Source organism: Phaseolus vulgaris, chromosome 11 (genome assembly GCF_051622355.1).
Source record: "Phaseolus vulgaris cultivar YP4 chromosome 11, ASM5162235v1, whole genome shotgun sequence".
Lineage (NCBI taxonomy): Eukaryota > Viridiplantae > Streptophyta > Magnoliopsida > Fabales > Fabaceae > Phaseolus > Phaseolus vulgaris.
In genome coordinates, this window is record NC_143508.1 from 10,266,385 (window position 1) to 10,284,220 (window position 17,836).

At 33.5% G+C, this 17,836-nt stretch overlaps 1 protein-coding gene across 1 annotated transcript; it reads right to left on the reverse strand.

Annotated features, from left to right (window-relative positions):
- Nucleotides 1-2,838: 2,838 nt before the first annotated feature.
- LOC137831119 (aluminum-activated malate transporter 2) lies at nt 2,839-5,627 on the reverse strand. Its single transcript, XM_068638662.2, has 6 exons — nt 5,268-5,627; nt 4,998-5,138; nt 4,563-4,835; nt 4,126-4,256; nt 3,879-4,022; nt 2,839-3,527 (listed from the first exon to the last, which is right to left on the reverse strand). The coding sequence occupies exons 1-6, from the start codon at nt 5,539-5,541 to the stop codon at nt 3,057-3,059; spliced, it is 1,434 nt and encodes a 477-aa protein (XP_068494763.1). The 5' UTR covers nt 5,542-5,627; the 3' UTR covers nt 2,839-3,056.
- Between the last annotated feature and the right edge of the window lie 12,209 nt (nt 5,628-17,836).

Below are 17,836 nucleotides of genomic sequence, written 5' to 3' on the forward strand. Positions count from 1 at the left end.
ACTTACTTTTTCAATAAGTGGTTAAAGTCAACATTCCACGTTCAAATTAAGTTATTCACAAAAAATTGATTCTCAGATTTAACTTTTATGTTATGTAAATCAATTTTATACATTATAAGCAACTTATACAGCAAGTTGAGTTATGTATGTGAATTTTAAATCTCAATTTAGTTGTTATCATCAAACTTGTTTTTCAGCTAGTTGCCATTATTGATACTTCAAATTTTCAAATTCTTGATTGAGCTTTTTCCGACTTAAGTTGTTTTTTGTTGACCAGAATTGCTCACCAAGTGATATGATGTTCTAGAACAACTCTTAACAAATTAAACACAACCATTTTAATGATATTGTCATCTCGGGATTCACGAAAACTCATTATCAACCAATTTTTAATTTTCTTTCAAGTATCTTTTAATCAAACCAAGAAATGCATAAATTTTATTCAATTCAATAAAATATTTATAAGTTTATTTTACTATTTTAATTTGTATACTTCAATAAATACAATAAATACATATATGTAAACTAATTAAATATTATGTGAATGGTAAGATAATAAATAAAAAAAATAGTAACTATAATGTTATCTTAAACTTTGAAAAAAAAAGTTAAATAGAAAATAAACTTTCAAAATTACCAAATGAATAAAGGAAATATTACCTCTAGCAAAGATTACCCATAAATGATAATATGACGAACAATAACGGTCATGCAAAGCTTAATTAGAATAAACACTTTCAAAATATGTTACAAATAACTATAAATAGTAGCATCAATTTTACTAAGTTTGAAAAACACTCTAACCTAAATAAAACAAAGGCTTCTGAAATTGTTTAAAACTCTTTTATCCCTTTAAATAACAATTAAACAACTATCATAAATCATCCACCTGTTTAATTCATATTCTACTCGAATTACGAGTTTGGAAATTTGTATTATTATTTCTTTTGAGTTACCTAGTTAATTATTTTATAAACAAATTATTATTTTTTATAATTAATTATTATCTATTTATTTACTTAATCATTTTGTTAGAGGAGATAAATCTCAATATTATATTTAAAATATATTTATAAGTTACATATCATCAATATATAAAGTTTAAGAGGTAAATGTGTATTTCTAATATATTACTCAATTACAACTATTTGATATCACCAAATGTAATAAAAAAATTTATTATATAACTAATTAAAATATAATCTCATAAATCTTATATAATAGCATAACTATAATAAAGAGACCAATTTAAGGTGTATCAATATTCAAAATTACCAAAATTACCTTAGAGTATATTTTTAATGCTACCGTGAGCTGTATTTAACTATTCTAATAATTATTAATCAATTATAAATTATTTCAACGAAAAAAATAATTAATAAAATATTAAATATTGACATCAAAGTAGATAATTTTATTCAAAGTTATAATTGAGTATTTGTAAAAATATAATTAAAATAAGATTTAAAGTTAGACATTTATAAGAAAGTAGCATTTAAATATTATATAAAGCATGCAGGATATATCAACATAAATTTTTATGATGTTATACGAGATTGATAAATGCACAAAGGTATTATACATCTTAACAATTAAAATCAAATAACGTGTGTGTGTGTGTATATATATATATATATATAAAGTTGAAATTAAAGGACATCCACTTACATTAAATAAGATAAAACATGAAAAAGTTTGATAATTATTAAATTTAAATATAAATGTCTGTATTATAATTTAAAATCTGGTGAAAGGTGATGAACACCGTTCCTAGTGATATGTGTGTGCGCATATCTGCCTTGTGTGAATAGTGTGCGTACGTACATGTAACAGCTTTTCTTTTCTTTTATTTTTTAATGTGTATCTCAGTGCTTTTTTGCTGTGAGATAATTTTTACATTTCTAGTTGAATTATTGTATCTCGTATTATAATGTTAATGAGATGCCACATAAAATTAATTTTTTTTATCTAGAGTTGGATATAAAGATATAAAGGTTATAGTGAGAGATGGAGAAAGACCAATTTCTGGAAATATAACATAATATATGCAAGAATAAGTATTTTTCCAGAAAATAATTGCATGTTTTATATTCTACTTTTTTCAATGGTTGAGAAAATTTGTTGCAGATATTTTTGAAGACTCTAGAATATATATATTCCTTCTTTTATGATGCATGATTATATAGAGGTTGGATAATGTTTGATGAATAATGGCCACAACTATGGAGGTAATGAAAAATGATCTCCACCATAGCTAATTGACTAGATAACCACCTCTGTGATTTCTGTGGTATATTACATCCATAGCAAAAGTAAATATTGAGTATTTAGGGGTTTATTTTTAGTAAAGAAATTTAACAACAACAAGCATTGCCATAAATGTAGTGTTATGCATATGATATGACACTCTATGCATTGGTTTGGTGAAAGCAAAAATTATCTTTTTTTCATTGAATTAATGGGACGGTGAAAAGCATGAACCCACTAATTAGATCACTCCACTTTCTTTCCAACTGAGAAGAAGTAACATGTCATGTGCCATAGATACTCATCACCACCATACCTATCTGCATGTAGGCAGAACTAAAATAATCCTCCCTAGTTTAAGAGGAATAATCATGATAAGTGCTTGATTAATGAAATCAAGTTTCTTAATTATGATAACTTAACTCAAAGAGGTGATTGTCAAGCATGTGATTTCAAAAGTAATCACCATCAGTTGCTGGTTTATTATGATTTTAAAGAGTTGATCATTTTACTTGTTAATATGATTTGTTCCAAGCAAAATAAGATTATGTAGAAAACAACTAAGGATTAAAATGGAGAGTGCAAAATATCAGTTAAAATGATGAGAATGATGTTCAGTAATGAAATGAAATCCAGATTACAAATTTGACATTATTGTACATAAGATACCCCTCACGGTTTAGAAAACATAAGGGTATGCCTTCAAAATACACTATATGGTGCAATTAATGCACCATTATTTTTTGTTGTGAATAAGTTGAAGCAATGATATATATTATTACAATGTTTACGTGTAGTAATTGTCAAACTCAAACTACGTTTGATTTTTCACTATCTGACACAGCCAGTGCTGACTCCTCAATTAGAATAACGACTTGAAGATGATCAGTTTTGGGAACCGATTCATCACATTCACAGTGTGAAGATTGTGATGGTACTTTAGGGGATTTATCTGTATCTACAACCTCAAAATTTGCGAGGGTGGCAAGATCATTCACCGAATCTGCTATTTTCTCTGTGATTTCCAAAATATCAATCAGTAGTGAAGCCACTGTTGCAGCTGGTATAAGGGATAAAAGGTCAGTTTGTTTCCTTGAACTTGATTGGAGCAGTGACTTGAGGCTCTTCACTGCAGCCTTTGCGTTTGCAACATGTGTGTCTGAAGAAGATGGCCTAGTCATTGTTCTAATTGATGATCCTAGTTCCTTAAAGGCTTTGCTAGATTCCAAACTCATTTCTGAGCATAACTCTTGGATGGTGGAACGAAATTCATGGGACCCCTACAAATGTTGAGACAAGTAACATGTCAATATATATGTAATCATCATGACCCATAATAAAGTTTATATTCAAATACATGCAAACTCATTTGGTTGTAAAAAAATAGAACCACAATAGTTAAAGTTCCAATTATTTATTTGTTCTGTCACATAGATGAAAACATTATTACATAGTTCATAATTACTATAATTGAATATTGCAGACTTTTTATGTATCAGGTAAAAGATTGATCAAGACAATTATATATAATGGTATGTAAAAACTTTTTTCTTTACAACCTAATACTGTTCAATGATATTTTTATTGGACATGTTAAGAAAAGGTGTATTAATTAGATTCATGATGAATACTTTGATATCGGAATTGATGTGTGCATCTAGAGCTTCCATTCGATATGCACATTGGCGAGAAAGAGCACCAATCTTGAGGTATAGGTCCCAAGGATGACGAAATCTAAACTTGCCATGACCTGGCTCCCATTTTGCAAAATTGGCCTGCACAATAAAGAAATGAAGTTAAATTAGATGAAACATGTGCATGCATGAGATTTTGATTTAGGTGAAGAAGTATGAAGGGAAATATACACAGAGCACTCACCAAAGAGTCATCAAGACTTTTAGAATTGAGAACCTTTTTATAACCTTCTAAAAATGATTTGTCTTTAGAATCTCCTTTGCTGTCTTCAGATTCTCCTTCTTCTGGTTGGTCGAAGTATTCATGTACAAAAGCTGTAAAATATATAACAAGTTATGTATGATTCAAGACAAGTTTTCCATTTTGTTGTTACAAAGATAGCACTGTATATGTGTATATATATATATATATGTATATATATATATGTATATATATATATGTATATATATATATGTATATATATATATATGCGTATATATATATATATGTATATATGTATATATATATATATATGTGTGTATATATATATATGTATATATATATAGCCTTTTGATTTTGGTAAATGTAATATTATTATGTATAACTTTATCCAGATGCAATTTCTACTATCTATAGCTGACCTTCCATGAAATCGCCAAGTATTTCCAACTTGTGAGCAATGGAATAGTGGAACTCTTCACCAGCCCACACAGGGCAAACAAAAATGGAAATCATCACACAAGCTGAACCCCCTATAAATATGGTCGAAAGCCTCTTGTGTGCCATTTCCAACACTTCAACTTCTCGAAAACCAGACACTGATATCAGAGAGAATGTCAAGATGAATATAAGCATCCCATAATCATATCTCGCCTTCACTTTCGGAAAAAACCTTATAAATGATGCTATGGCAGCTGCAAAACAAAAAACAATAACGATCAAAACTATATACTGTATGATTGATTTAAAATAGCTTCCCCTACAGCCGTATTCTTTTGGCTTTTTTCTTTTCTTAAAGCTTCTTCGTCATTGTTGTTATTTGGTTTATTTATTAAGTATATATAACTTCTTTTCACCTTGCACAAAGACAAATGCACCAATCAATATTGGTTCCCCTGTTGCTCCCGAAAGGCTGGCCAAGTAATGAGCCCCAACACCAAGAGCACCAGCTGCCAATGTTGCAATGGTCCTATTCAAACCTTTTCCTAGAGTGGCTCCTAAAAATGTGTCATAAATTACAAATACAATGGTTAATTTAACTGTGGAATAAATTAAAAAAAAACAAAACCAAAAACATGGTTTTGTGCATCATGATCATTGATTAAAATATGAACAAATTAGCTTACCGACTGTGTACTCAAAAACTACCACTACAGTCATCACAGCCCACATTGCTGATAGACCAAAGTTCTCATAGAGTGGTTGATAGTAATAGAAAAGAGAAACCAGTGAGATTGCAAGCCCCACTTTTAGTGAATGAATAACTTTTCTAGGATCATCTTGGGCTATCTCTTTGGTTAACTTACAAATTCCCAACACCTTCTCCTTAAGAACTTTTGGCATGACCAATATTCGACCAACTACCCCTGCTTTCTCCTGGTTTGTGTTTGGAGACGCCATCTCTCTTGAAAGTAAACAACAAGCAACGAGGAACAAAGATAGATATGATGCTGTTGTTGCTTAATTAGGTTCTACACTAGCCACGTTCCATGTTTATTTATAGAGTGAGAGTGGCAAGATAAAGCACCTGATTCAGTGTGTGGGGAATAATATTTTAATGCAAGTAATAAACATTAGTTAGTGGCTTAACGCGCTTAATAGTTGTACGGTGAGAGTACAAAGACTATCCAAATACAAAAAGGGGTTTGAACTCTGTAAGGTGGAAAAAAAAGGTAGGAGAGGAGAATTGACACAGACCCTTAATAAAGAAAATAAATAGATTGGTGCTATGCGACAAAAGTTTACAATAATGGTGCATTTTAGACGTGTGTGGATTGTGTTACATGTTGCCCACAAGCTTAGAATTGCAACAAAACTGATGGCTGGAGACACTTGGCTCCAGTGACAATTTAAATCAGGAAGGTGAAACAAGAATTGCACCCACTTGGATGTATTCAAGTGGTGAAAACTGGAAAATTTTATTGGAGTACAGCTTAAGTGGTAAAAAAGTTTGTATGAGATGACTGTAGCTAGCTGTAATATTTTTTGTCATAAAAAGAATAGGATATGTACAAGGAATTGAGTAGTAGGACCTAAAGTTTTAACATTAAGATAAAGTTTTTAGAGCTTATCAATGGATCATGGTAGGAGAGGGTGTTGAACTCATAATTGTCTTCAATCTTCTAGGAGAAACAGTCACATGCACAGGCCAAGTTACATTACAGGGTCCCCTTAACATCAGCTTGTAATTAAGGACATGGCCATCCATATATAATTATTTGTGACTTACTATCATTTTCAACTGTTGAAGTTCGTCTTATACAACATCAGCGATAGAAAGGCAAAGGTTTTGATGAAAAGGACGAGTCCTTGATGATTCAATGGAATTTATGACACGGGGATTTTATCTGTATCTTGGAATGTCATTGTTCGTGGAAGCCGGAAGGTAGGTCCAGCGGCTAAACCCTATGTAATTAATGGCAATAGTGAGCATGCAGTTGCAAACAATTATTCTCAATCAGGACTTGCTAATAATATAAAGAAATAGTGTTTGGATGATGCCCTTTTATACAAAGATTCATTAGCCCATAATTCAAGTCACCACTTTAAATTGAAATTCTGTCTTCTTTCTTACATATGAATGATGTGGTTTTATCGTATATATGAATCATGAATTTGATCATTCAACTTTGTATTCTTATATAGACAGCCTGTAACAACTAATATAACTAAAATAAAAGTCACTAGTGCAAAATGTAAAAACTACTTTTTATTTAATGTGTTTTTACCATTAGACGTATGCGATGGTATTTTTGAAATTAATTTCATTTACGAATGTGGCTATTTTTAGTAGGCGCGCTTCAGAGTTAGAGTAAAAAATGATTTAAGAATGTGGTTATTTTTAGTAGCCGCATTCTTAAATCATTTTTTACTCTAACTCTGAAGCGCGCCACTTACACTTTTCGTACTTTCTTCCTTTTCTTTCGCTTCGCGTTTGCTTTGTGCTCACACCTCTTCTTTTGCTTTGCGTTCGCTTCCTCGTGCCACTGTAAGTTCTCGAGCTCTGTTGCTTCTTCTTGTTCGTCTCTTCTTCTGCATTGATCTTTTCTCTTACTTTTTTTTTTTTATGCATTGGTTGAGGTACTGTTTCATTGCCTTCACGCTTCTTGGGTGTGTTTTTCTTTGCTCCGTCTGTCGTTGTTGTTGATCCCGTGCCACACTTCACCAACGTTGCCTTCACGCACAACATTGGTGGTGTTTTAAATTTTTTTGAAATTTTTTTAATGTTATGAATTTGTTTATTTTTTATTTATTATAATTTGTATTTTTTAAAATTTATATTATTTAGTATTTATTATAATATTTATTATTATTAAATTTATATTATGTTAGTTATTAGTTTAGAATAGAATTATCGTGTTGGTATTGAGTCTGAGGGTGTTCGTCCATTGGCAATTGATACGCGTTGGTATTGAGTCTGGGGGTGTTCGACCCTCGGCAAACGCATGAGATAGAACACATATTAGAACCACTTGAATGCTATTACAGAATATAATGGATCGAAATTGGATTATTTCTCTTCGCATAAGTGATGAGTATGAAAGAGGAGTAGAAGAATTTATACAATTTGCGCAACGTAACGCGAATAATAGTGGTCATGATGGAGCAACGATGAGGTGTCCGTGTATTAAGTGTTTGAATGGAAGGATACTGGATGCTAAGATAATTAGGGAGCACCTTCTATATGATGGGTTTCTTCGATCTTATACAACTTGGACATGGCATGGTGAATTATTAAATTTACCACGTGTTTCCGTAACTGAAGAATATGTAGGGTCCAATATGGATGTTGCAGTACATGATAATGTAGATGATGATCGATTGGAGCACATGATCGATTGGAGCGCATGGATATGGAAGTATGTCAAGCGATGTTGAGACTTCATTGTATCCTGGGTCAACTAACTTCACACAGTTGTCGACAATGTTAAGATTGATGAATTTGAAGGCAATAAATGGATGGACTGATAAAAGTTTCACGAAATTGTTTCAGTTATTGAAGAACATGCTTCCAAAGGGAAATACTCTACCTAATCGTAATTACGAGGCCAAAAAGATTCTTTGCGCAATGGGTATAGAGTATAAAAAGATACATGCATGTTCTAATGATTGTATATTATACAGGAAAGATTTTGAATTGTTTAAAAAATTTTCGAGGTGTGGGTTATCACGTTATAAGTTGAAACAAAAAGATGATGATACTATTGAAGAGATAAAAAAGCATGGACCCCCAATGAAGGTTATGAGGTATTTTCCCATCATTCCAAGGATGAAACATTTGTTTGCAAACTCAAACGATACTAAGAATCTTATATGGCATGCAGATGAGAGGAAATGTGATGGCATGTTTCGACATCCAGCTGATTCTATTCAATGGAAGAAATTTGATGATGAGTTTCCAGAGTTTAGTAAAGAATCAATAAATATCTGACTTGGTTTAGCTAGAGACGAAATGAATATGTTTGGTAATATGAGTACAAATCACAATTCATGGCCTGTTTTACTATTTATTTAAAACTTACCTCTTGGATTGTGCATGAAGTGAATATACATGATGTTGTCTATGATGATATCTGGTCTGAAATAGCCAGGGAATGACACAAATGTTTATCCAAGTCCCCTAATTGAAGATTTGAAGTTAATGTGGGATCAGGGTGTTGAAGTATTTGACAAATTTGCTAATGAAACTTTCAAGTTGCATGTCATATTATTTTTCACCATCAATGACTTTCCGGCATATGGTAACTTATCAGGGTATAGTGTTAAAGGTCATAAAGCATGTCCAATATGCGAAGAAGACATCGATTCTCCACAGTTAAAACATGGAAGGAAGACGGTATATCTTCGGCATCAGAGGTTTCTTAAAAGTCATCATCCTTAGCGGAGGTTGAAAAAAGCCTTTAATGGACATCAAGAGACTAGTGGTCCACCAACTCCATTAACTAGTGTTGAGGTTTACGAAAAGGTAAATAACATAAAGCACACCTTCGGTAAGTAAAAAAAAATTCATTTGTGACAAACATTTGGAAGAAAAAATCAATCTTCTTTAATCTTTCATACTGGTCGAGATTAGAAGTCAGACATTGTATAGATGTAATGCATGTTTAGAACAATGTGTGTGATAGCTTAATTGGTACACTTCTTAACATTAATGGGAAAACGAAGGATAGTCTAAATGCTCGTTTAGATTTGATTGAGATGAACATACGAGGCGAGTTGGCACCGATAGAATGGGTAAGCATACATATTTGCCCCCAACCTGTTACACCATGCCAAAAGATGAAAAAGTAAGTTATTGTCAATGTCTAAAGCGTGTGAAAGTGCCACAAGGACATTCCTCAAATGTGAAGGGTCTAGTGTCAATGCAAGATTTGAAGTTAATTGGGTTGAAGTTGTTAGAATATATGGCCTTAAACGAGAGGAGGTGAATTGTTTAAGAGAGGTTTTTGAAATCTTTTTCAAGTTTAACAAAATTCTTTGTATGAATTCAGAACAGAAATTAGGTTAACCAAGAGTAAGTTCAATAAATCAGCAAAGCAGCAGAAAAACAATCAGTTGTTTCTGCGAAACAATCGGTTGTTTATACTAGTAAAAGCTAAAAACAGAATGTAAATGAGTTTAAGAGTAAGAGAAAGATACACCAACAGTTTATACTGGTTCACACTTAAACCAAGAGCTACATCCAGTCCCCAGAAAACCACTGGGTAATCCACTAAGTAATCAAACCAGATTACAACACACAATCCACCAAAGCAGTGACCTTGAACCCTTCAAGAAACACACTCACTTTGGCAATTTACACACCAAGAGTATTGATCTTGATCCCCTCAAGAGCACACAACATTGATTGGCAACACAACACCAGAATTACAGAAGGTTGAAAAGAGATTACACTTGTTTACAGAACAATCTGAAATCAATATAAATGCAATCCTATTCCACTCTCTTAGAAAACCCAAAGCTTTGATGTGAATGTTCAAATCTTGAATCAACTCTTTCACAACTAAAAAACTCAAATCTGTTTTTCTTATCTTGTTTGAAAACATAAACAAACTATTTATATTTTCCAAAGATTGGTCAAAGCATTTAATGAAGGAGCGTATTCAGTTGGAAATCATTTAAAGCACATTCAACCATCAAAACAGAATTATGTTAAGATTTTCAAAGAAACAATCGGTTGAAACCACGAAACAACCGATTGTTTGGTTTGGCAGTTAAGTCAACCAAACTTAAACAATTTTCAACCTTTTCAAAAACTCCTAAGATTAAAACAACTGGTTGATTCGACAAAACAACAGGTTGTTTTTCACTTAGTTTGAAAAACACTTTATTTTAAAAAGGATTTAAAACACATTAGCTTTAGATTCAACAAAGGAGTGGATTACAAATAAAACTACCCAAATCCCTCCCAAAACACAGCAGCAACACAGCCTTGCATCAAGCACAAAGGATTTGGATTCTTCAAAGCACAAGTTGACTTCTTCAAAGCACTTGATCACTCTTGATCAACAGAAGTCTCATGATTGTCACATCTTGATGCAACAGTTGTTGGCAGTAGCTATTCGTGGGATCTTACCAAAAAATGTTAGACATACCATAATCCGTTTGTTCTCATTCTTCTCTTCCATCTGTTGTAAAGTCATTGATCCATTAAAACTAGATGAACTTAAAGATGAAATTGTTGTTATCTTGTATGAATTGGAGATGTTTTTTTCTCCATCTTTTTTTGACATCATGGTTCATCTAGTTGTGCATCTAGTAAGAAAGGTTAGATTATGTGGACCAATGTACTTAAGATGGATGTATCCTGTTGAGCGGTATATGAAAATTTTGAAAGGTTATGTGAAAAATCATTATTGTTAAGAAGCTTCAATGATTGAAAGGTACATAGCTGAAGAAAGTATTGAATTTTGTTCACAGTACATGTCAAAAGCAAATCCAATAGGTCTTCCAGCTAATTCGTGGCACCATAGGCGTTGTGCAATCCAGAGAGGGGACTGGGTCTGAGATTGATACAGGGTTCACTACTCATCCATTACCACATTTGCGCCATGTAAAATGGAAGAGGACCCGAATTAAAAAGTCGGGTGCATTTAGTTCTGTTCAATCAGAGATAGTCTGTGAAAAAATTGTAAGTTATTAATATCCTCTTTTGCATTTATTTTAAAGAATTTATTATATTTAAAACTAATATGATTTTGGTCTCTTCCAGGATTCCTTGAGCTTCCAAGGTAATTTTTTCCCTGAAGTTCGTCACAATATCCTGATTGAAGCAATTGGACGACTTGAGCATTGTGGTCATCTTCGTGCAACTGGAAAAGGGGTTCGAATTAAACTATATTTTGGAGTTGCACCACAACACTTATCCTCCTCCCCCAAAGAGACCAAAGCATAAATGACGAGTAAGATACGTAAAGAATTAATGGAGCAGATGAGAAAGGAGGCTGATCGGATGAGGCTAGAGTTGCACCAGGAGATACTATCGCAACAACTTTGTGTTAAGCCGGCAATTCAGGCGCTTGTTAATCCCGCTCCCAAGAGCACAAAGGGAAGTTGTGTCGGCTCCTACCACATCAGGGGAGGATGTCATTGGCGAGACGAGCCAATGTGAGCTACTGGTAGAGGGCGACATGCTTCCTCAGGTGGTGGCCATTGGAAAAGTCTATAAAGAGGTCACCACCTTACATAATGTTCCTCTCTCCCCTGATGTGGCGAAGGTAACAGTTGAAAGAGTATAAGTACCTGATGCTCGTGTTCCACTACCCTCAGATGATGTAACCACTGTGGTGTTGCATTTCAGACATTCGTAGCCTGCCCCAAATACCTCATTCGAATTATGCCAGAACCTCCGGTAATAATTTCATTTCATTATATTAATTTATATTTATATATTACATATAATTTAATACTAATGTTCTTTATTTTGTAGAAACCTTGTCGGAAATCAAGTCTGAAAAGGAAGCATGAGGTTTCGATTGATGATCTTATAACTTCCTTAGCTATAGTTGCTAAAAAGATTGATCGAGATCCTCTTGAAGTTCCATGGGATGGTACGTTTTTTTAAATAAACACTGAGTTGTCACTGTACATATACATGTCAAATTTGTTCTAATTTGTGGTTGGGGATCAGGAGCTCAATATAAATATAATTCATTTTTTTATGATGTAAGTATCTTTACCTATATTTCAATTTACTTTATGTTAAATTAGCATTGATTATGCTTTAACTAATAACTTGTAGGTTTTTGAATGGTGTTTCTATCACTGAGGGGAAGGAAAATGTGTATGGATTCTTAGATCTCACATATACTAATCCCACTGGAACAAAGGCAAATGAAATCCAATCATACATCACTAACACCCTGGAAAAGGAAGGAAAAGAAATTTATTTATGCCCTTATATTAAAGAGTAAGTTTAATTATATGTCTTCAATTATTATTATTTCATGTTTTAAATATTTACTAACTCTTTTCATGGATAGTTACTTGTCTTATCAATGGTTGATAAGATTGTTGTGTGGTTCTATTCCCTACACAAGAAGATATCCACAAGTCTTAAGAATATCATTGATAGGTAAGTACACTATACACTTTCGTATGTTACTAATTAAGCATCTACTAACTCGGTTTTTTGTATTAATCAACTCATGACGTGGATATAACATCCTAAAAGGTCGTTCCAGTTCAAATTTTCAAAATCTGAATTGGATAAAACTAAAGGTTTGTGATTTTTTTTTCTTTCTCTTTTCATTGTTTATCAATATTAATTTTAATTATTTATTGAATTATAGTGTAATAAACAACCATGAAGCTATGAGTGTGGCTATTACATTATGCAATGGATGATTACCATTGTAAGACTAGGCCTTAAAAGTGATTGGCATGAGGTAGCATGATGGTTACTAATCTTTATAATTCTTTAACATATATGTACATCTTAAAACTAATTTATGTCAATCGTATTTTGTAATGCAGTTCTTCACGGATGAGCAACCAATATCTTCGGAAGCCATATAGCATATGTGAGACATTCTTGGTCCACATATTTCCTATATTTTTATAACTCTTGGATAGCTGATGATCAATAATGTAGTGTAGAAATTAGATATCTATATATATATATATATATTAGTGTTTGTAATACAATTTTATGAATATATAAAAATTGATTATCTGAATTTATGTATTTTTCTGGTTGGGTTATAATTGAACATGTTAATTTATATGAGAATTAGAATTAAACAGATTGAACTAAAAAAACAATGATTTACAACGATGACTATTTACTATAGCCGCATTTATAAATCCAGCTTAAGATTTATAAATGCGACTTTTTACCATAGTCGTATTCGTAAATGTCATTCATAAATGTGTTACTCCTCTCTGGATAAAACCATTCAGAAGCATATAGCGGTTATTTACCATAGCCGCATTTATAAATGGCATTTATGAATGCGGTTATTTAGCCGCCTTTTTATATCTTCGATTTAAGACTACGTGTACGACAAATGCGGTTATATAGCCGCCGTTTTAAATATAAATTACTGGTTGTTGTTTGGCCTTTCTGCACCAGTGCTAGATTACATTAGATTACATTTCTCTACGTTAAAGATTCTCTTATTCTAAATAAAATTGGAGTAAAAGTCAATAAGATGACATTTAAAACACATCAATCCAAGAAAAAGTAATGATAAAGTAATAATAACGATATTAATATCATAGAATTTTATTACTTTGCTGATAGCAAATGAGGATTAATTGGAATTCGTTCCTTTTTTTTGTCTTTATAAAACCTACACATTACAAAAGGTTCTTTTGTTTGACTTTCTCTCTTTATTTAATTTTTCATTCTTTTGGTTTAAACTCTCAATATAGTTGCTTAGGTTACTCTTGAGAGTTTCTTTATTTTTTATTTTTTTTTTGTATGAATTTGGTTTAATTCTCCATATTCTTTTTTATATTATTTTTCATGTGATAGCACGTGTTGTTTAGGATAAATTTTATAAAGATGAGTTTTATAATAAAAACTTTTGTTTCAATTTTCAATTATCACTTACAATTAATTTTAAATATCAATTCTATAACTAATTGGTAAGTTAAAATTATCACGAGGATCAATTCTGATCTAACATCACCTATGTAAAGAAAAATATATATAACAATATAATACAATGAATAATGCAACACAATAAAAAGTGAGGAATTAGGAAAAAACAATATAAAATAAAAATTATGATAATGATCAAGGATATTTGTTTAGATTTCACTTGAAATATTTCAATCGACTTATAGTTTCTATGGAAGGTTATGTATTTAACATTTTCTTTATAGATGTAATTAAAAATAAATTTTACTTCAAATTTCAATTGACTTATAAATTAAAACCTAATTTTCTTTATTAAACTTTACACTTCACTTTAATTCTACTTATTTTTTTAATTGTACCAGTCGATACTTGACAAACGAGTTTCGGGTATGTTGACTAATCGACCGAGTTAAATAACATCTCAAGACACGCAATAAATGACAGTAATGATAGTTACAATAGCACTTAATGAGTCACATTCATATCCCAAAATATGCAGGAAATATCTCTAACAAATCAGCTAAATATTGATTAACTGAAAGATGGTACAAATATTCTTCAAATATTCCAACATACCAATATACCTCCCTATTAATCAGAGATTACGATGCATCTTATGTCGTCCATGGCACTACATAACGTAAAGCAGGAAAAGGAGGAATCCTTGTGTACATTCATAGGAAGATTAAGTAGAGTTCATATGGGCATCCAAAATCTCATGCCAGAGATAGCCATGCATCACCTAGTCTTGACAATCCAGCCCGGTCGGTTTATCGAAAGTTTGATTAAGAGACCAGCCAAAAATCTTGACGAACTAAGCAACTGAGCAACTAAGTGCATGCAGATAGAGGAATTGACCGACTTTCACATAAGCGTTCGATCCGAGAATGGAGGAGATAAAAGGAAAGAGAAGGACAGAGGAAATCGACCTACCTTTGGTCGTTCGGACAAGAACAGAGAAAACCAAGGGCCTCGATTTCTTACTTACACCTCATTTAATGCTGCAAGGGGTAAAATGATGGACGAGGCACTACAAGTTAAACTGATTCTGGCCCTAAAGCAGCTACAAAGTTTGAGAAACGGTGATATGTCTAACCACTCTCAATACTACAACAACTTTGGCCATACGATCGAGCGATGTCAAGCACTGAAGGACAAAATAAAGGATTTTATTAAACCCGTCATCTGCGCAAGTTTGTTCAGACAAGCACCAACTTGTACCGATCTCCGGAAAGGGAAAGGTACCCTTCTAAGGACCGGAAAGAACAGTACGTACAACGCGGGCGCGGAGGATCACATTGTTTTGATGATGACAAACATCCAACCAAACAGAGAAGAACGAGTGCAAGCCCTATACATAGGACTCGACCATGGAGTGAGAGTGCTCAAAGGAATGATAGATCGAGGTGCAGTGTATGGGAGGTCATCAACATGATAACCAAACCAATCCCATTCAAAAATGTCGATCGGAGGGAGGAACGAATTCGTAAGAGTCCTTCCCTTGAGAACCAAAACCCCAAATACACCACGGAGTACATGAATACTATCGTTGGAGGATTCGTTAGAGGTAGATGTTCCAATTCCACCCGGAAAAAGCACCTGCGGGTCATTCAGTCGATCCACTCGGTAACCACCAAACGTCAACCGAGGATGCAGCCAATCACCTTCACAGATGACGATTTCACTGCCATCAACCCAACCTTGGACGACCCCATGGTCATCACCATGGAAATAGATAAATTCACCATCATCAAGGTTTTGGTGGATCAAGGAAGCTTGGTTGATATTCTATACTGGAAGGCTTTCAAGAAAATGAGAATTCCATAATCAGAAATCCAACCCTATGACGAACAGATTGTGGCATTTTCTATGAAGTGGGTGGACATAAGAGGATTCATTGATCTGCACACTACATTTAGGGAGGAGGGTATCTTTGCAAAACAATAAAAATCAAGTATCTTTGGGTAAATGCATATACCTCTTATAACATATTGCTTAGACGGTCGTCCATATATTGCCTACAGGCAATAGTGTCCACTCCCCACCTTGTGATGCAGTTTCCATCGGCAACCGGTGACATCGTAACAGTTCATGTCTATCAAAAGACGGCTTGTGAATGTTATGTCGCGAGTTTGAAGGTTGAACCGACTAGTCAGTTATACAAGACCTCACCGCGCGGGATATAACCAAATTCAATTGCACCTGAGAGACAAAGAAAAGACAACGTTCATGATTGGCTGTAACAACTTCTATTATGAAGTCATGTCGATCGGCCTTAAAAATGCAAGTGTCACCTATCAATAACTAATGGACTACATTTTCAAGGGGAAGCTCAGTCGAAAAGTTGAAGTCTATGTGCTTGATATTTTGGTCAAATCCGACTCATGCCAACAACATATCAAAGACCTACAGAAAATATTTCAAGCCCTTCGCGACCATTGCATGAGGCTCAACCATGACAAGTGTGCGTTCAGGGATGAAGGATGAAATTGTTGGGTTTTATGCTCACTCATCGTGGCATAAAAGCAAACCCTTAGAAATGTAGGACGATCAGCAAGATGCGAAGCCCCGAGAATGTCAAGGAAATTCAAAGACTGATCAAACGACTTACAATGCTCTCTAGATTCGTACCAAGACTAATAGAGAGAACCAAGGCCATCATGCAATCACTACGCAAGGCGGCAATGTTCCAATGGACGCACAAGTGCAAAAGGATTTTTCTCCAATTGAAAGCTTTCTTGGCGTCACCCCCGGTTATTCAAAAGTTGAACGCCACGGAGCCCATAACTGTTTACCTCACTATCTCAGAGGACACAATTGATGCAACATTGGTTCAAGATGCTGAAAAGGAGGAGCAACCGTTTACGATCTCAGTCGGGTACTTCACGGTGTCGAGGTCCGATATCAGATGATTGAGAAGTTTGTCTTGGCCTTAGTGATAATAGCACGGAGAATGTGCATGTATTTTCAGAATCATCACATAATAGTTAAAACTGACTATCCGATAATGAAGATATTAGCAAAGCCAAATTTGGTCGGTCGAATTATCTAATGGGTCGTCGAGTTATCTGAGTTTTAGATTCAGTACCAACCTAGGGGAGCAATTAAATCACAAGATTTGGCTGATTTTGCAGTCGAGCTCAGCCTTCATTTGACCGAAGAGTAGAGCTCCCAATGATCTTGCATGTTGATGGGTCTTCCCAGAACTTTCATACATTCAAAGAACAAAAAGTCCATTTTCTATACACACTAATGATTTGTTCTAGGCCTTCGGAAAAGTAGTGAGATTGATCAGATAGCAAAGTTAAACATATCATTCGGCCAACAACACAACCTTAAACAGAATTTGAATTCCAAAAAATGACTAAACGAGAAAGGATATACACCAGCTAGCATCTGCCTTACTCAAACTTTGCATCCAACCCTCGAGATTTGTCTAGAATCAAAAAGCTCCAAAGTATAGCATGACTAACATAGAACCTTCCAGCTAGAAAGGAAGAACAATGCACCAGATAAAGTACCTAATCCAAGTATGAAAAATTAAGTTTAGGTACTTTCCGCCTCAACCAAGATCAACCTTATACCTGGGCTAAATGGAAAATCTCTTTA